This window comes from Monodon monoceros, unplaced genomic scaffold, assembly GCF_005190385.1.
Source record: "Monodon monoceros isolate NGI ecotype Baffin Bay Population unplaced genomic scaffold, NGI_Narwhal_1 Super_Scaffold_12, whole genome shotgun sequence".
NCBI classification, from domain to species: Eukaryota; Metazoa; Chordata; class Mammalia; order Artiodactyla; family Monodontidae; genus Monodon; species Monodon monoceros.
Window position 1 is genome coordinate 90,023,160 of NW_021703768.1, and position 21,616 is coordinate 90,044,775.

General features: G+C 35.7%; 1 protein-coding gene across 1 annotated transcript in view; it reads left to right on the forward strand.

The window, feature by feature from the left end:
* MAN2A1 (mannosidase alpha class 2A member 1) overlaps positions 1-21,616 on the forward strand; it is a 159,785-nt gene that overhangs the window by 59,587 nt on the left and 78,582 nt on the right. Inside the window, exons 5-8 of the mRNA XM_029218227.1 lie at positions 4,450-4,577; positions 12,051-12,224; positions 14,941-15,127; positions 19,234-19,411. Coding sequence (XP_029074060.1) covers positions 4,450-4,577; positions 12,051-12,224; positions 14,941-15,127; positions 19,234-19,411 — 667 coding nt within the window. The remainder of the gene's footprint in view (positions 1-4,449; positions 4,578-12,050; positions 12,225-14,940; positions 15,128-19,233; positions 19,412-21,616) is intronic.

The window sequence follows — 21,616 nt, forward strand, 5'->3', positions numbered from 1 at the left end:
ATACTCTTTTTCAGATTCTTTTCCATTATAGGTTATTAAAAGATATTGACTATAGTCCCCTGTGCCATACAGTAGGTCCTTGTTGTACTCCCCTGACAATTGCAGAGAACTAGCTCAATTCATGCTTGTTGAGCACTAAGTGAGTGGAAATACTTGGAAGCACCTGTACTTATTCTAAGTAACTTTTTCTATAGGTGTTTCCCATTACCTGATTTTTAAAAAATTACGAAGGTGTGGAATATACAGCTTGCAGTCTGTCTTAATTTTATTTTGTATTGCTAACAATGGTGATTTTAAATATGGTACCTTTTGTAAGCTAACATAGCTTTTCTGCTATTGCTTATAAATATTTTTCTCAGTATTTCCTGGAGTGTTGTTTCTGTAAGACTGTCAGGCCTACTTTTTGTACCTATCACTACCTGATGATGATGGTGGCTGTGCTTTTCAGTCATTAGGTCAGTGTTTTCCTCATGTATATTTGGACCATTTTGTTTTCCTGTCATTCTTCAGGTGCTTCTTAAGTGCTTATCACATATGTTCTAGAAATCAGGGGTAAACGTGGCAAATGTGTGCACTTCTGCAGTTTTTATGTGTGCATGGGTATTTTTTGTTTGTTTGTTTAACTGGTCAAGTGGCATGTGTTTTTGCCTAACACAGTGAATATTTTATATCAAGCCTGACCTTCCTGCCTGTAAGAATGTCTGGTTTATAATCTGGTTTTCACCATTCATATGTATAGACTAGGGAGAACAGGCAGTTGAGTGAAATAGGAGAACTCACTAACCTGATTATTTGGCCAGGTGTCCACTCATTGTCACATTGCTTCATATCTTAAATCATGTTGTCTATTTTCTTCCCTTTTGTTCTACCTGATTAGAGAAACTTTCTTAAGAAACACTAAAACCTAAGTTCTTTCTGGCCTGCTATTATGACATTACTTATGCCTCTTGTGACCTCCTCATGTAGTTTTCATTAAAAACCTGTGTGAGCCATTTCAAATATCAGTCCTTTGGCTTCCACGACATAATATTTTGGCTTTCTTATGAGTTTGTTTTAAATCACTCTGACTGAAGATTAAAAAAGTAAACAAACCGCAATCCATTCTTCCCCACTAATTTAATGGCTATTTTAATAATATAAAATTTTTTAATTTATTTCTCAACTTTATATTCTGACCCACTGATGTGTCCATTTCTGAGTAAGTCACAGTTATATGGTAGCTTTTTAAACTATAAAAATGCCTTTTACCAAGAAGTGCAGGTTGTGCCTCATTACTCTTTTCTAGAATGTCTCAGGTCATAGTCACAGATTTGACCTTTTTATCTTTAACATTTCTTTTCACCTCAATTTCCTCTTATATTGTCCTTCTGCTTGTTCCTTAACTCTCCTTTTGACTGTTTTCTCCAGACTTCCCATCCTTCTCTATTTCATTCCTCCAAAACTTAATTTTATATTGGCCTTTTCCCCTAAACTTAGTTTTCTTTTTCAGTTAGGTCCTTTTGGCTGCCTCACTGTCACATCAAATAGCCTTATCCAAGTTTACATTTATTACTGAAAAATGATTCCCTTCTCAACTGAACTGCACTGTCTATGTGTATTACCACCACCCCATTAGACCCCTGGAATCAAAACCCTAAGTCATTCGTACTTTAATCCTTTCTTCTATGTCAAGATATTTCTCGATTCCCACTGATGCTTCATGAAGCATCTCCTCTCTCTCCCTCCCCGTTCATTTCTCCTACATGAATCATATTCCAGGTCATGTCACTTTATACCTATATTATTCACACTCCTTTTTAACTGACCCTTCCCTTTTCAACTTATTTTGCATATGTCTGTGAACTTCATCTAATAACAAACTTTATGTTACTACTCATTTTAAACTGAGAATCTCATTCACTCATTCCCTCTTCATCTAACAACAGAGAGTACCCATTAAATGCCAAGTAAGCTTCTCAGTGCTGGGCCTGGAAAAGTGAACAAAACATGTCCTGGTCCTTGCTCTCTTGGAGATTATGTTATAATGGTGGGTGGGGTGAGGAGGGAGAGGAAGCAGTAAATGAACAAGGCCATTCTGGTTTGTGAAAAATACTATTGTGTGATAGAGTGTGGAGGTACAGTGGGAGTGTTGATTTAGGCTCTGTGGCCCAGAGACTTTGTGGGTGTCCCAGAGACTTTTATTTGAGCTGAGAAATGAGGGCAGCTGGGATCAGCCAGGTTGGGAAAGATAGGAGAGAATAGATAAGAAAATCCTGAAAAACATTTTAATGAGTGAGAGGCTTTCATGTCTCCCCCATAGTAATAGATAGGATAGTCTTTAAAGTAATCATTGTGTACAGATAAGAACTCTGTACACGATCACAGTAGCATCTCAGGCATCATGCAGAGGGGGAAGGGATAAATTATTCACAGATAGAGCTGAGGAAATATAATATGTGTCATTCTTTGCTTGGTTGGCTGTTTCTTGGAGGCCATTTATGCCTATGGAACAGGGAATATGTAGCAAAATAAAACTTGATATAGGTGAGAAATTCCATCATTGGAGTGATTTTTTTCCATTTAATATTCAGATTACTTAATTTATAGTTTCTGTTCTCTATTCAAGAGCAGCAAAGAATTTGTTTTGACCAATTTATTTCTGATATTTTCCAGAAGATCTGTTTATTGGAATACTGAGATAAGGAGGTCAAGTTTCTATATTTGATGACTAGAGATTAAGTCCCAAATCTGTCCTGACATCTCAGGCTTCGAAATACTGCTCATAGGCATAAGGGGTGGGACTGGTCCATGGCTTCCAGGGTGTAGCTAAATCAGGCAATCACCAGAAAGACAAGAAGAACTAACTGTAAGCAAAGTCCCATAGGCAGTAAGAGTGGGACAAAATAGCCTTGGATTTAGTTGTGTTCTTAAAGAAATACAATTTTCAGAAATTTCCAGCTTCTTTCTTACAAGTTCTTGATGTGGGCCTGTGAGAATCTGAGGTTTGACTGGAACATTGGAGTTTCTTTAGACACTATATAATGAGCCATCATATTCTCCATATGAAATTGTATTATTTGGTGATCCCCATGGTAATACAGATGTAGTTAATATCTTTTTATTTTGTACAAGGAAATCATTCATGTATTCATTCATTTTTAGAAATTGTGTCCATTATCCACTCTGTCATTGGTTCTATGATCATGCATATGTTTGAAAAAATTGGATGTTCTGTTAATGCTGTGGCTTTGTTACATGCCTTGTAGGAAAATGTTTATTCTTTATGCCTCTGGTCTGTTTCAACTAAATTTGGCTTGGTGCTTGGCTGTTAGCTACAGGCATTCAGTGATGTTTATCCTTATTAAAACTGCTTTTGCTTCTGAAATTTTACATTGTTTTCAAAACCACCTTGTCGCAAACTCAGAAGTCTGTGGCACTTAAAAGACTTGCTTAAGTTCTTGACATTTACACTTCCTCAGGTAGTTCTTCAAATTTTTAATAGTTGGTGGTTTTTTTGGGTTTTTTTTGGCGGTACGCGGGCCTCTCACTGCTGTGGCCTCTCCCGTTGCGGAGCACAGGCTCCAGACGCGCAGGTTCAGCGGCCATGGCTCACGGGCCCAGCCGCTCCACGGCATGTGGGATCTTCCCAGACCGGGGCACGAACCCGTGTCCCCTGCATCGGCAGGCGGACTGTCAACCACTGCGCCACCAGGGAAGCCCAATAGTTGATGATTTTTTTCTGTCTCTGAGGAAGGTATCTTCTTGTAACAATTTAGTTCTCCAGGGCTGTGGTCTAGTTACTTTGTGTAGTATTATGGTAAAGAGCACTCAATGAACAGATAATGATAATGTTAGAACTTTTGGCTCAGTAATGAAAGATAAACTATATAGCCTACATTATAATTGACTGGAGCAGGGTGCTTTATAATGTTTTCTGTATTCCCAGAAGCATGTGATATTTACTAGCTTTACTTTTATTTTTATTACTTTTGTAGTTTGCATGATTAACTTATCAGTGTCAGAAGTACTAAAATAAGTCCTGATTTTTCAGCATAGGTGTAATGAAACAAATATTGTGCTTAAAATGACAATCCTCCAATTAACATTCATCAAGCATATACTCAGGTATTTGCTAGGTGCTCGGCCAGATCCAGAAGTAAATCAGACGTGGCTGCTGACATCAGGAATCTTTGAAGTTGTGTGGGAGATTATACCCTTATGAAATAGAACTTGCAGAGTGACCTGCATGGCTTTGCCTAGGGCAGGAGGAGCAGATACTTTACTAAAGACACCTTATCACCAGGGTCCCAAAGTTGAAATTCATCCACTGGTTAAAAAAAAAAAAATTAACAACTAGTGTGAATACTGGTTACATTTAAAGGCTGTCTCTAATGTTTATGATGTCTTACATTTTTATTTGAACTTTTCTTATATATGTTAATGTAAACTCTTATGTTATTTTCTCCCTAGTTTACTAGAAAACGGTCAGTTTGAAATTGTGACAGGTGGCTGGGTTATGCCTGATGAAGCTGCTCCACATTATTTTGCCTTAATTGACCAACTAATTGAAGGACATCAGTGGCTGGAAAAAAATCTAGGTATGTATTCGTATCTTTCTCTTTCATTTGACTGCTTCAGAAAATTAATTTTGGGGAATGTGAGATGGGGCTTTTTTTTTTTAATAACTAATTTTTCTAGCACTGATTATTACTGAATAATTTATTTTTTTATTGATTTATGATGTTTCTTGGATCGTAAACTCAGTTACATAGATATAATATGGTCACTCTTAGGGTCATCTACCCTGTTTCACCTATTTATCAATTTTACCTATTTATTAATTTTAGTATTTTTTTCTAAAACTATCCCCCTGGGATTTTAATTATATATTAGTTAAGACACTTGATCATAAAAGGCAAAAACCTAGTTTACTAGCTTAAGCAAAGAAAGAAAAAAGGAAAGAAAAACGTTAGTTTTGTCATTGAGAATTCCAGAGATAGGGTAGCTTCAGGTAAGGTTGGATCCAGAGGACTTAGATTATGTCGTCAGGATACTGTCCCTTGACTCTGCCGTAGACAACCAGGACTCTGATCTTCTTGGTCTAACAATTAGGAGGAGTTTTCCTTAATACCTTACCTAATTGACCCACTTTGGGTTAGGCGCTTATCTCTGAGCCAGTTTACTGAGGCCAGAGTTAAAGGAGCTGAAATCACTGAGACCTGGTTAATTTGATGGAAATGATCATGTGGGGAAAGTGGTTTGGGGCAGGGTCAGCCTTGCCTGAACCATGTGAATGGGTCCTCCATGGGGAAGAAGTATCCTGTTACAACAAGAAGTGGGGAAGGGTATTCTGAACTGATAAAATCAGATGTTCATACAACTCATAAGAACATAGGACTACTCGAAATCTTTGTGGTATCGAATATTTGCATTCTGCAACATGGTATGTAATTGTTTTCAAATATTTCATATCTCTCAGTACAATTTTGTAGTTTATGGTAAATATACATGTTTTTATTGAAGTTATTTCTAAATATTTTATTATTTTAAAGTATTCTTCTGTTAGGGATAAAATCCCCCCACCCCCATTAATATTTTATTTACTTTTTATTTTGGAATAATTTCAAACTTAAAAGTTGTAGGAATACTACAAAGAACTCCCATAAGGCCCCCAACCAGATTCACCAGTCATTATTTTGACACATTTGCCTTATTTTTTCCTCTTTCCATATTGTTATTGTTGCTATTGTTATAGAGTAAGTTGCAAATATCATACCTGTGCTGAAAAGAGTTAACATAGCAGATCTGAAACTGCTATCCTTAGAAAGATCTTGCTTGCAAAGTTGGCTGTTGGCTGGTGTCTGAGGACTTGGATTTCTTAAATGATGAGTGACTCACTGTGTTTAAACTATACAAACAGGCAGTGTATGCTAAACATTTGTTTCCCTTCTGGGAGTCTAGAATCATATTATGTACTAGACAGAGGGTGCCTGCATGACCAGACCCCGGTAAAAACCTTGGACACTGAGTCTCTAGTGAGCTTTCTGGGTTGACAGCATTTCAGGTATTGTCACCATTCACTGGTGGAGTAATTAACTCATCCTGAGTGATCCACAGGGAGAGAACTCTTAGAAGCTTGTGCCTGGTTTCCTGTGGACTCTGCCCTGTGTGCCTTTTCTCTTTGCTGATTTTTCTTTGTATCTTTTCACTATAATAAATCAAAGCTGTGAGTATGACTATATGTCTAGTGCTGTAAGTTTTCTTAAGTCGTGAAATCTGGGAGTGGACTTGGGGACCCCCTACTCAGTGCCACTTTTCTTAAATACTTAATTATATTCTAAGCCAAAATATTCACTTTATAAACCTCAGTTTTTGTGGATTTTTTTTTATGTTTAGCTTTTATGGATGTGTAATTTACATGCAGTGCAACACATAAATCTTAACTGTAGAGTTTGAGTTTTGACAAATGTAACTCTGCACCTTGTAAATTAGAGTAGTGTTCTCAGTTTTGTTTAAACAGTTTAGAGCAATATGTTGTTTTGGACACTGTTTTTACATTTGGTTTGGTATACTTTTAAAATTGTTTAGTCTTTGGTGGTTAATTTCGCTTTTACTAACTTTATTATATAAATTTGACCATTAGAAACTAAGTTTGAGTTTTTAAGGTTATCTTTTGCCTAAAATATCCATTTTGTAACTGTTCTCTGACTCCTCTTAAGCTTTAATATTAGATATATTTGGAATAATCCAGTTTTATTAATTATATTATTCATGTTGCTCATGTTCTAATTTTTAAGTCTATTAGATTTGCCAAAAACTGAATGATGTATTTTACTCTTTTTAATGATTGTTTCCTGTAATTTTTCTTGTTTTTACTTTTTTATATTTTGACAGTCTTGTTCTTACATGAAAACACAAAATCTTTCCTGGTTTTATTGGCATACGTACCCTCTTTATAAAATTTTGGATTTTTCATATACTGCATTTCCCCCCTAAGTTTGTCACTTGCCCCCTTTAAAAAAAAAGATTCGCTTATACCAAGGAAAATCCTAGAAGGATACTGGGATCCTCTCTGTGTCTCTCCCTAGCTTCTACCTCATTTCGAATCGGTTGTTAAAAATGTAGTTTATGTTCTTTCTCTTCTACATCATTACTTCTCAGGGATTCTTTAATCTGTTGCAGCTAGCTTGCTATTCCTGTGTATCAGGTGATTTTGATACGGAAAAGATCATCAGTGATGATGAAGTCTCAGGCATCACTAACTTTTCATGTTGATTTTTATTCTTGTTTGTAAGCTTATTCTGTCCTAGTTATTTGGGACAACACATACTCCTTTTTTTAATTTTATAGCTTAATTTCATTTCATTTCAAATTTATAGAGTCGCATGATAGTATTTGAGAGGGGCTCCTATATATCCTGTAGGGTTGGCCCTCTGAGTTCACCAGTTCCATATCTGATGATTCAACCAACAGTGGACAGAAAATAATTGAAAAAAACAATCTGGAAAGTTTCAAATAGCAAAACTTGAATTTGCCATGCCTGGCAGCTACTCACATAGTATTTACATTGTATTTATCACTATTTACATAGCATTTACATTGTGTATTATAAGTAATCTGGAGGTGATTTAAATTATAGGCATACCTCATTTTACTGTGTTTCACAGATACTACGTTTTTTACAGATTGAAAATTTGTCACAGCCCTGTGTTGAGCAAGTTTGTTGGTGTCATTTTTCCAACCGCATTTGTTCACTTTGTGCCTCTGTGTCACATTTTGGTAATTCTAGCAATATTTCAGACTTTTTCATTGTTAATGTATTTGTTATGGTGATCTGAGATCAGTGATCTTTGTTTCTATTGCAAAAGGATTATGACTTGCTGAAGGCTAGCGATGCTTAGCTGATTTTTAGCAATAAAGTTTTATTTTGTTTTGGTTTTCTTCCAGTTTTATTGAGATATAATTGATATACAGCACTGTGTAGGTTTAAGATATACAGCATAGTGATTTGACTTACATACATCGTGAAAAGATTATCTCAGCAAGTTTAGTGAACATCTGTCACCTCATATAAATACAAAATTAAAGAAACAGAAAAAACAATTTTCTCTTGTCTGAGAACTCTTAGGATTTGACTCTCTTAACAGCTTTCATATATAACATACAGCAGTGTTAATTATATTTATCGTGTTGTACATTACATTCCTAGTACTTATTTATCTTTATAACTGGAAGTTTACCTTTTGCCTGTCTTCATTCAATTCCTTCTCCCACCCTCACCTCTGAAGTAACCATTGATCTGATCTCTTTTTTCTATAAGTTTGTTTGTTTTTGAAGTATATTTGACCTACAGCATTGTGTTAGTTCCTGTTATACAGCATAGTGATTCGATATTTCTGTGCATTTCAAATTGATCATCACGATAAGTCTAGATATGGCACCATGCAAAGATATTACATAGTTATTGACTATATTCCCCACACTGTACATTTCATACCCATGACTCATTTATTTTGCAACTGGAAGTTTGTACCTCTTAATTTCCCTCACCTATTTCTTTCCTCCTCCCAGCCCCCTCCCTTCTGGCAACCACCTGTTTGTTCTCTGTATCTATGACTCTGTTTATGTTTTATTATGTTTATTCATTTTGTTTTTTAGCTTCCACATATAAGTGAAATCATTACAGTATTTATCTTTTTCTGTCTGGCTTATTTCATCAGAAATATGTCCTCAAGTTCCATCAGTGTTTTCACAAATGACAAGATTTCATTCTTTCATATGCCTGAATAGGATTCCATTATATATATATATGTGCGTATGTATATATATATATATATATATATATATATATATATACGCACATATATATACACACACACACACCACCACATTTTCTTTATTCATTGATCCATCTGTGGATACTTAGGTTGCTTCCATATCTTGGCTATTGTAAATAATGCTGCAGTGAACATGGGGGTACATGTATCTTTTCAAATTCGTGGTTTTGTTTTCTTCAGATCAATACCCAGGAGTGGAATTGCTGGGTCATATGGTAGTTCTCTTTTTAAATTTTTGAGACTTCTCCATACTGTTTTCCATAGTGGCTGTACCAATTTACATTCCCACCAACAGTGCACAAGGGTTCTTTTTTCTCCACATATAAAGTATTTTTTAACTAAGGTGTGTACATTTTTTTAGACATAATGCTATTGTACAGTTAATAGACTACCGTAAACATAACTTTTATATGTACAGGGAAACCAAAATATTGTGATATTCGCTTTATTGCAGTGGTCTGGAACCAAACCCACAGTATCTTGGAGGTATGCCTGTATACAAGAGGATGTGTGTAGGTTATATGCAACTACTACACCATTTTATATGACTTGACATCCAAAGATTCTGGTATCTTCAGGGGTCCTGAAACCAATCTTCCCTGGATACCAAGGGACTCTAGTTAGATTCCCATATGTGTTTTTCTGAACCATTTGAGAGTAAGCTGGAGGCATCTTGTCTCTTTGTCTCTCAGTACTTCATTGTGTTATTTCCTAAGAAATAAGGATGTTTTCTTAGATAAGCAGAAGATAGTTATCAAATCAGGAGCGTTAGCAATACTACAATCTAGTTCACAGGTTATATTCAAATTTTGTCAATTGTCTCAATAATGTTTTTTAATAAAGACTGCTTTTTCCCCTCCCAATCCAGAATCCAACCTAGGATCACGTATTGCTTGTAGTTGTCATGTCCTTTTAGTCTCCTTAACCTGAAACAGACCTCAGCCTTTCTCTGGATTTCTTGACGTTGATATTTTTGAGGAGTGCAGACCTCTGTTGTAGAAAGTCTCTCAATTTTATTTTGTCTGTTTCCTTATGATTAGTTTTAGGTTATTTATCTATCTGATCTATCTATGTAATCTAACCTAATTTATTTTGCTAGAATATCACTGTAGTTATTTTCTGTTTTCCTCAATGCATCCTGTCAGAAGGCACTTGTCATCTCTTTGTCCCCATATTGGTGATGCTATTCTTGATCACTTGTTTAAGTTGTGTCTTTTAATTTTCTTTACTGTACTGTTACATTTTCTGCCTTTCAAATTAGTAACTAATTTGTAGGACATACATTGAGAATAGGTAAATATCCTGTTCCTCATCAAACTTTAATGTTTTAGTTTTAGGATCCATTGGTGATTTTCTAATTCCATCATTGCTTCTATAATTATCAGTTAGTATTCTATTAATACTAAAAGGAAGAGCTTTCCTTTTTATTTTCAATTTATTTGTGAGCTCATGGGTTCTTATTTTATTCAATGGGCTATAGTCCAGTACTATTAGTATTTATTTTGATTCCCCAGTTGTCCTGCATTTGGCCAGTGGAAGCCCCTTCAGCTATCTCCTGATTTATTTTTATATGTTCCCATGACCCTTTGACCATTTCTTTAATTTATGCCCCAAGAATATGTTCCAGGGTTATCTTGTACTTTCCTAGCCTCAGCCCTGGAATAAGTAATTTCTTTAAGGTTATTTTTAATAGAGCATGGCATTTAGAGGTCAAAGTCTGGGATTGAAGATAATGTTGTTTGGTACTGAGGTGTTATTGCACTGAGCTAAGAAATGTGTGTGTGTGTGTGTGTGTGTGTGTGTATGTGCATGTGTGTGTGCATGTGTGTGTATATGTATATATAGAGAGAGTTTGTTTAAACATATATTTGTGTGTATATATGTATATTTATTCATGTTAGTACTACTATCTCCTATTTCAACTCAGTATCATAGGGTTCTGCTCTTTCATATTTACATACTCTATAGTTCCTTTTCTTAACGGTGTAAAACCTGGCTCCTTTATTCTAATTTACTCAGTCTTGAAATACATGAAAGTTTCAGAATTGCTAAACCTATACTACCACAAAAACCCAAAATTACTAGAGTTCAAGATTTCTTTATAATTTTTTGGAGGTAAATTACATATGTGAAATGGACAAATTATATGGTCACTTTGAGTTTTGACACATACTCTTGGTCCTCTGACAGTTCTGACTTTTCCTTCTCAGTCTCCTTGGTGGCTTCTCACCTCGGTGTTAATCTTCAATATTGTTCTACAGAGTTCTCTCTGTTCTCTTTTCTGTTATCCTGTGTTACACCTATTTGCATCATAATCTCTGCAACTAGAATCAGGATCAAGATTGACTCATTTTTGTAATCCTAGGGCCTCTTTTAGTCTGCGGCACATGAAAGGTGCTAAACAGGTGTTTGAGTGAACAAAATGTGCACAATTCTATACTTATGTCGATTTATAGGTTGTTTGTAGAAGCCTTCTTTGAGAATCCTGAATAAATAAAAGATCAGATTTGTATAATGCCCAATGAATAATCTTATTTCATTAATTCTAATCTGTGCATTTATTATGTTTTTTATATTTTATCCTCTGTGAAATTGAGATGTATCTTTAGGGCTTCACTCTTAGAATTGGTGTGAGTCAGGTGTGAAAAATTCTATTGACCCATTCTTGGTAGAAAGCACCAGCATCAAAATGTCTTAAGATTTAATGAAATATGGTACAGTTACTTTGGCCATTTCTGCTACTGTATATGATGATGATTTGGGACTATTGTAAGCTATACAAGATAGTTTAAAATCCCTTAATGTTGGGGTTGGGGAGTGCAAGTTGAAATGACTTAGGTTACTTTTCTGTATTATGTAACAGGGAGTTGCTGGGTTATGCGTCTCCACAGAAGACAGGACTGTTAGATCCTAGAGGACAGTGACTTGGTCCTGATTCTTTCTCTGCCTCCACTGAGTGCAGTAGCTTTCTAATATCTATCAGGTGGCAGAGTGCTTATTTCACCTCCAACTGATTAACTTCCAGTGTTATTCACCCTGCCCGGGAGAACACAGCAGTGGCAGTATCCTCCTCTCAGGGAGTCCTGCTGGGAATGCTCACTAAGGGTAATGCTGGGCAGCCCCTTTATTTTAGAATCCAGTAGACCAAAAGAACTCTGATGGGTCTAAATGTGTTGTGACTTCTTCTGTTTCATTTATCAATTTAAAACAATAACACATTTTCTTTATCAACAGGGGTGAAACCTCGGTCTGGCTGGTCTATCGATCCTTTTGGACATTCACCAACAATGGCTTATCTTCTAAAACGTGCTGGATTTTCTCACATGCTTATCCAGAGAGTTCATTATGCAGTTAAAAAACATTTTGCATTGCATAAAACGCTGGAGTTTTTTTGGAGACAGAATTGGGGTACGTAGGGTTTGATGAAAGTTGAAGATCTCACTTGACCTAGATGTTATTTCACAGGGGTTATGAACTCATGCTGTTATGGGTTTTATTCAGAGTGTCAGTCTTGAAAATATGGTTGCCTAAAGATACACATAATTGTTTTTTCAATGTATTTGTGTCAGGAGTCTTTTAAGCATTGGTGAAGATATTTATCTATAGAACATTGTAGATTTTTAAGCCTAATGGAAGTAAATAAATACAAGTAATTAGTCTCTTGCAAGTAATGCTTTCACTTGCTTCTCTTTTAAAAAGTACCTGTTTTATCACAAAGTTGTATGTGCATTAGAACTAATGTCCAGTCATATATCTCTCATTCAGCCAGTGTTTCTTCCTTCTGTCTCTCCTGTCTCTGCATCTAGTAAGAGTTGCCTTTTAAAACCTTAATCCTGTCCTACTAGAACAGCTCTCCTATTACCTGTGTCGCTTGTTTTCACACTGTTCTGTGGGCACGCAGGTGTTCTAAAGATGTACTTCTCCAGCTCTTTGCTGGGGCAGAGGTGACAAGATTTAGGCCTCCTGAGAGGCCTTTGCCTTTCCCAACCCCCATGTAATTCAGAACACCTTATTTTCTTACTTAATTTTATTTATTGAGTCCTTATTATTGGCCATGCATGGCGTTAGATGCTTTATATTCACTCTTTCATTGAATCTTTATAATTCTTTAAATTAGTTCCTATAATTATCCCTTTTAAATGGTGAAGAAACGGAGGCTTAGATATGTGAAGCCATTTGCCAAAAGTCATACAGGTAGTGGGTACAGAGCTGAGATTTGAATCCAGTTCTGTGCTGTTCCAAAGCCCAGGTCCCTAACCCCTAGTATATACCACCATCAGTATTAAGTTCTTGGTAAAATCTCATCCAAAAAAAGGATTTCATTGCTAAGACAATGTTCAGAAATCACTACATGACATCATACTTGCTTCTCTGTGTCATCTAAGACCCTCCTGAAGTGTTTCGGAAAAGTCATTTGTAAATTTAGATGGTATCTTTATGTGTACTGTTGTTTTTTTCAGTAAGGAAACATATTAGCTATATAATTTTTTATCCTGAAAAATTAAACCTAATCTGTAGGGAAAACAAGAGCTTGTAGGGGATTGCATCCTGTATACTTTGATCAAATGCAAAGGAGCATACTAATTGTTTTATAAAAAGGATTATTAATTTGAGGAAGCCCTACTTAAAATATTGCTTACATTCAAATTGCCCGTAAATATCTATCACCAGGAAATTACTGAGTACTTTTATGTACTTAATACCATGTTAAGAAGAAATCTTGCTTATAAGAAAATTATAGTCTAATTTGATAAAAGACAAACACCACCAAATACAGCAGATAAACTGAAATGTGTAAATGAGCTGCTAAATAGTATGACATGAAGAGAGGTAGTAGGATGTGGAGTATGTCCTTGATTCATAGCAGAAAGGAAAGGAGGTTGCCATAAGTCCTGGGACTATGACAGCCTCTGTGCAGATAGCAAGCATTAGCGACCAGCATCCATGATGTGACAATCATGAATGTGATTCAGTGAAACAACTTACAGCACACAAATGTACGGATTATAATAGCTTTAAAGTTTGGAAAAGACCTGGTAATTATTTTAACTAAATGGAGTGTGAGAGAAAACTGGAATATTTTAAGACTTACCTGATAGATTTGGACATGTTGCTTTAAAATGATGTTTTGGAATCAAGTAGAGCTTCTTTGTGTGTTCTGGTTCTTAATGAAGCAGTTGTTTTCAGTTTTTTTAAATGTACATGTTGCTTGTTTGTTTTTTCTTGCTGTCTGTCTTTCTTATAAAAGCAATGCATTGCTGAGAATTGGAGATCCATACATAAAGGGGAAGAGGTATTTGCAGGTCAGAATCATAAAAAGATACCACTTTTAACTCTTATTGAAGTCCTTCAGCCTTACTTGGTGGGAGGCTTTTGACCTCTGGAAAGCAGTGATATCAACATATACTGGCATTGAGGTTTCAATTAAAAACAATTCTGTGTCAGGAACCAGTGCTCGTTTTCTGTATCTTTTTTGTTTGCTTTGTTTTGATTCTTCTTTTTGCTTTTGAAAATTACTTTTACTTTTCCTCTGCCTCCATGGAGAAAAGCATCATTGGCTCTTTATTGGTGAACATCAGGGTGACTCCACAAAACTCTCCTGAGTACACTTCTTTCTCATCACTACAAAACCAGTATTTCCCCAGTATCTTCACAACCCCCTCCTTCTTCTTCCCTTATTCTTCCAGATCCCCTTTTTACTCCCTTCCTCTCTTCTCACCTAGTCTCTGCCGCTAATGGTCTCTCTCAGAGTGTCCTGTTACCTGAGGTGGGAGCAGTTGTGGCCGGAGCTGGCAGCCAGGGATAGACACGGCCATAATTTTGGATGAGCTGGTTATAACTTTTGCTTCTGCTCAGTTTATATCCTTCCAGGTCAGCAGATGCTGCTTTATGGTGGGGCTTTTCTCTCTCAGCTAAGTTTAGATAGAAGAGGTAGATAGACAGATGTGAGTATCCTCCTTCTGGCTGGTGGTCATTAAACGCTGCTTGGGTGTGTGTTCTAGTAGTTGAAGGGGTTGTTGATTTAGGGTGGAGCTTGCATTATGTATATATAAAGTACTGGAAATTTGAACAGTTTGGGGAAAACAAAATTTATAAATGCAGGTCTGTTGGCTCTTTATTTTAGATCTGGGATCTGTCACAGATATTTTTTGCCACATGATGCCCTTCTACAGCTATGACATCCCTCACACTTGCGGACCTGATCCTAAAATATGCTGCCAGTTTGATTTTAAACGACTTCCTGGAGGCAGATATGGTTGTCCCTGGGGAGTCCCCCCAGAAACAATATATCTTGGAAATCTCCAGAACAGGTACGAAAATATGCATTTTGTAAGACAATATCTTGAACAAGCAAGCATCAGCGGCTTGTTGCTGAAGGATTGAATAAATGGTTTTTAGTAGCCAGCTTATCCTTGTTCAAGGTATTCATTCAAACTAGATCTAAAGCAACTTAAAAATACCAGAGCCTTGACTATTTGTCTTGTATGTTATAACTTAATGGAAAGTGAACAATAGTAGATTAATATACAATGGATAACCTATAATACACTGTTATTACTGTCTCCTTTGCCCTCATTATAAAAGCCTTCTACTGTGTTTGATTGATTTCATATACTTTTGTTGATAATAAAACTTACGGTCTCTATGGTATAAATTGGTAAGAAAAGCAGCCCAACTGCAAAGACACATTTATTGAAATGGAACACATAAAGAGTGTAATTATCTGTTCCCTTAACAACAATTTCAGTAATAGTGAATGCTGCCCAGCTCTGATGAATACACATCTGCATCTTTCTGATGTTTTTGACTTATAGAAAACTTTAATTAGGAATATTTATACTTAAAGATTTTTAAATAAAAATCAAAGGAATGAATTTTTTTTTTTTCTTAGAAGAAAACTGTCCTAATGATGGAAGCATCTCATTAAACCAAGCTACCTATACTTCTAATTCTGGTGCTTTTAAAGTTTAATTTCTTCACTTTAAAATTAGTGGCATGTAATGCATTAAAATAAAACATTGTGTTGTAATATAAACCACTCAGCTCTGCTAGAAAAATAATATAGCCTTGTAAGATCGTTGCTCTGGGCTCAAATCTCTTTATTTTTGAGCATATATATATGTATAACCGATTCACTTTGTTATAAAGCAGAAACTAACACACCATTGTAAAGCAATTATACTCCAATAAAGATGTTAAAAAAAAAAAAAGAATTAACTACTAAAAAAAAAAAAAAAGGCTTTTAAAAAAGTGTGTGTGAGGATGAAGGTGGGATTGGGTCTCTTTGCATTGAGTGTCCTTGTGGCCATAAAGAAAACATTCCAGTGTGAGCCGCTCACTGGCAGACAAAAAAGTATTTTAGCATGGCAGCCTTCTTGAAGCCATGGATCCTTTGTATCAAAATCTGGCTTTCATAGTTGTTTTGAAAAACTGTCCAAGGTTTGGGATCAACCTGGTTTCATTTTCTTGATTCCTAGAGAAGTGAGGGTCAATGGGAGACCCTGAACAGCCTGCTTTCTAGGGTCAGGCTACTTAGGCTAAGAGAGTAATCCAGTATATTATGTAGCAAAAGGAGCAGTGGAAAGGAAGTGGTGGTGGATTGGGGCAGTGTGTGTGTGTGTGTGTGTGCATGTTTGAGGGGGGGGGATTCTTGCCTGTCTACTTGGGAAAACAGCTGTAACTGAATGGTATTTACACTCCTTTCAGCTCCAGTGGTCAGGGATAGGAGACTTTTTGAAGGGTAACCGGAATCCCAGTGCACTCATAGATATTTTGAGGCCCGTTTTTTTCTTTTTTGGGTGCTCCTTAGAGTACCTGAGAACCATTTTGTGTAATCCCGTCGCTGTATCATAGAACCCTTCAAAGATTACCCCTCCATCCCCCCAAGAACACATCTTGTGGTCAGTCAGTTCCAGTGATTCTGAAAGTGGTTTCCAGGCACCTGGGGCATACGGATGAAAGAATCTATGTAATACCTACATAGTTTTTTTTTTAAACTTCTTACAAGTCTTGAAGTCTTAGCTCTGCTGGTTATTCCTGTGCAGATATCACCTTCCTTTTGAAGTTGTGATGAACAAAGATCAAACATGGGCATTCCAGCTTAATGGCATTTGATTTTTTAATTCCCTAAAGAAAATGAAATTTAACTATAAGGTACAGGTGATACATTTAATAAGTTCAGTTTATCAGGTTCCTCTACTTTGCAGATAAAGAAATACCATTCTTCAACAAGTTCAGTTTTTGTTCTAGTACCATATATTTTACATATGATTGATGATTCACATGTCAGGTGATTTGATGTTTCAGGGAATTCTTTTTTTCTTTGTTCTAGTTAAGTTGCTCTTTCTTACGTGGTAGAATAAATGAAGAGAATTGCAGCTGTGCATCTTTAAATGTGATGTTGGTCAGTACATTTGTCATAAGTTTACTGTGCATTAGTGAGTACCCACTACCTGCCAGGTGGGTTAGGTTGGTCCCTTGGCTTTCCCAGCATTGACACTTTGTGAGCAGGAGCTTGGGAGTTAGTTAGGATAGATGCTGAATAGAAAAGGCACTTCATTAGAGTCTGTGATTTCTTTCCTCTTATGTGTTTTACACATATACATGCAAAATATGGTATATCTTACAGTAGTAAACCTTGGGATGCATTTAAATGATCACATACCCTTTTTTATGCTGGTTGCCCTGGGGGATCTAGTTGGATGCTCACTCATACTATATCTTGTATCGGTGATTTATGTGTATATTTTTTCCTCGTATTTCTTTGGCCTTATATATCTTTCTATGTGATTAATTTCATTGTATGTGTGTTTTTTAATTGTAAGTAATAATCTAAAATTGTTTTTGGAAAATGTGTAATATTAGTAAATTACTAGTAAAAATTAAGTACTATATTGAATGCTAATCTCAGAAAACTAAGTATTATATGTTATATAATTGGGTCATTTGTAGAGATGTGGATGGGTCTAGAGACTGTCATACAGAGTGAAGTAAGTCAGAAAGAGAAAAACAAATATCGTATATTAACGCATATATGTGGAACCTAGAAAAATGGTACAGATGAACCGGTTTGCAGGGCAGAAATTGAGACACAGATGTAGAGAACAAACGTATGGACACCACGGGGGGAAAGCGGCAGGGGGTGGTGGTGGTAGTGGGATGAATTGGGAGATTGGGATTGACATATATACACGAATATGTATAAAATAGGTAACTAATAAGAACTGCTGTATAAAAAAATAAATAAAATTAAATTAAAAAAGAATATTACGGTTACATTTTACCCAAGTTATTAAATTTTTGCTAATTTAATATTTGCAAAATATTAAATTTTTTAATATAAATATAAATAGAGACTATCAATATAAAAAGACTATCAATATAAAAAGATCATATGAGATTCTAAATTTAGTTAAATTTTTTTCATAATTTCTACAAAATGCCTCTTTCCATCATTGATATTCTTTGAGATTTCTTCATAAATTTTAATATTGCGAATTAGAATCTAATTCTGGATAATCCTTGAAATGAAAATTGGAATAGTGTGTAAAAAAGTGTATTTGTCATTTATCACTGTTTTTTTAAGCTTTGGCATTAGAAATATGGAGAACTACTCTGGGTTCATCTGCTTGTTTAATTTCACTTTCAGAAGCGCTTCCTCTTAGTTTGTGTTCCCAGACTTCCTCAAATGGTTCTCCAATTCAGCATCTCCCAAAGGGTTTTTTACAGAATACGAGAATATGAAATATATGAAGCACAGCAGCACGTTGTGTTTAGCTGACCTTTTGAGTCATGGGTTAGCGCCCAGAGAGATAGAAACCAAAATAGCTCATTCAACTCCTAAGCTTTATCTGTTGATCAGTATTAAGAAGGACACCGTGACGAATACTCAGATTATTGACGGAAGGTGTTAAGTGAGTTGATTTTCTTCCTTTAGAAAAGGAAATATGGTTCTATAATTGGCTTCATTCTAAATACCTTTTTATGTTTAATTAGGCAATTTTAGATTAAATTAGAGAAAGGGAATTAAGTCAAAGCAAACTTCAAAGTTTATATAGATGAGAAATCCTGTCTTCTTGGACTAAATTGTTTTACGACAGGCTATCTGGGAGCCAATCTCTGTGGCTGACCTTTAGGAGGGCATTGATGCCCCCAGTAATTATATGCCAAAGTTGGTATGTGACTTTATTTCTCTAAGGATATTCCATTGGAAAACTATGGGTTTTTCCCTCTGATAAGAATTTATGAATATTTTAAATGGATAAAGAAAATCACTATGGTCGTTTAAAAAGTCTGCCTCATAAATTATGCCAAGATAGAATATAGGTAAAATACACAATATTTTAATATAATACACTTTTTAATGAGTTACCCCCTTGTTCTTTTCTTAGTAGTATTTTCCTTTTTTCTTTTGTAGGGCTGAGATGCTTCTAGATCAGTACCGAAAGAAGTCAAAGCTTTTCCGTACCACAGTTGTCCTGGCCCCCCTAGGAGATGATTTCCGCTACTGTGAACGCACGGAATGGGATCATCAGTTCAAGAATTACCAACTGCTTTTTGATTATATGAATTCTCATTCTCAATATAATGTTAAGGTAATGAGAAAATATTTTATTATGAGACTGTATTTGAAATTGACCCTTCATTATTAAAAGAGGCTAAAACACAATAGCCTTAGTTTCTTTGTCCCACATCCCAGTATTTCGTAGAATATGTAATTCTTCTATAAAAGTATAATTCATGAAGAGGAAAATTATCTTATATTACAGTTCCATTTCTAAAGTTGTCCCTTTCTTACCACTCATTGAGGATTAAAGAGGCATTACTTTATGTAGTTGAAAACATGCACCTACTAAGTTGTGATGTTCATTTTCCAGTGATGCCCTGTTTTCCTTTCCTGCTGAAAGTGTGTTGTTTCTTGCAGTTGCATCCTGTGATTTAGTAGTGTGACTGGCAGATGCACATGTCAAGAGTTTTGCAAACAAACGTCTTGTATCCAGAGACTACAGTAGCGTTTTTCTTAGATGAGAAGGCTTCTAAAATTAATCATTTGTCTGTCGTTCTTGCTCTTTCTTCCCCCCGTGGAAAATCTATTATGTACCCTGAAGTTGTGAGAATAGTGTAAATTCCTTCCTCCACCCCACTCCTGCTTCCCATATCCATGACTCAGCTACAACATTCATCAACTCAAGGTCACTCTTGTTTCAGCTGTGCCCCACTGTCATCTCACTCCTCTCTCTCGAATTATTTTGGAGCAAATCTCAGCGGTCATGTATTTTTGTCTATAACGATTTCAGTATGTATCTCTAAATGAAAAGGACTTGGTGTAAAAAGTATGATCGTAATACCATTATCACATCTAAAAAATTAAAAGTAATTTAATATCATATATCCAGATAGATTCAAATTTTCCTGATCTCACAAAAGCATTTTGTTTTCTTTTTAACAGATGCATTGTGTAAGTTAGAATTCAAACGAGTCATATGTTGGACCCTATATGAGAAAATGAATTATCCAACAGTTTATTATATTCACATATGAGCCTTGAAGACAGTAAAAGATATGTGAAAATACCATAGAGAGGAAGTGATATACCTGGTAGGAAATTAGAAAGGTGATGATATATCACCTTTTATGTAGTGAGAATTCAAATTTATTAAGTAAACTTAAATAATATTAAATAAATAAATATACTTAAATAAAATATTGAGGTTATTCAAGATACTTAAAACTGAATTTCTACCATGTTATAAACTCTGAGCATCGGGCCTATATTTAAATCATCCCTGTAATCTCAAAGATAAAGTGCATACATGGACGTTTGATTAGAAGAGTCCGTATGTATGTGGGGATCTTATCTCATTATCTTCTTGGGGAATGGTTTTGAGGTATGCAAAAGGATCCACTGCATGATTCTGAAGAATTTAATCCTGCTTTTAGTATTTTACCTATTTCCTCCTTTGTTTGCCCACTAGAACAATTTTAAAGTAATTTAAAAAGTTGATGTATCATATACATAGAAGTGTGCAAACCACTAACTATACAAAGAATATTTTCAAGTTTTAAAACCCCCATGTAATATTAAAAAAAAGGATGTCTATATGTGTATAACTGAGTCACTTTCCTGTACGGCAGAGATTGGCACAGCATTGTAAATCAACTATACTTCAATAAAAAAAAATAATAATAATTAACCCCCCCATGTAACCACCATCCAGATCAAGATGTAGAACATTTATAGCCCCTGGAAGGGTCCCACAGATGTCCTCTAAGTCATTACCAATTCCTTCAAAAGTAACCACTATTTTCATTTCTATCACTGCGATTAGTGTTGCCTGTTTTTGAATTTTATGAGAAGGGAATCTTAAATATGTGTTATTTTGTGTCTAGCTTTTTTTGCTCCACATTATGTTTTTGAAATTCATCCACCCACCGTTACGTGTTGCTGTAACAGTAGTTCATTAACTTTTTATGCTGTAGAGTATTTCTTTTTTCCTTTTTAAGAAATATTTATTTATTTATTTGGCTGCATCGGGCCTTAGTTGCGGCATGCGGGATCTTCGTTTGCCAAATGCGGGATCTTTGTTGTGGCCTGCGGGATCTTTAGTTGCGGCATGCGAACTCTTGGTTGCAGCATGTGGGATCTAGTTCCCTGACCAGGGATCGAACCCAGACCCCCTGCATTGGGAGTGTGGAGTCTTAGCCACTGGACCACCAGGGAAGTCCCAATGCCGTATAGTATTTCTAGTATCCATTTGATATATATATACCACCATTTATCCATTCTATTGTTGATGAAC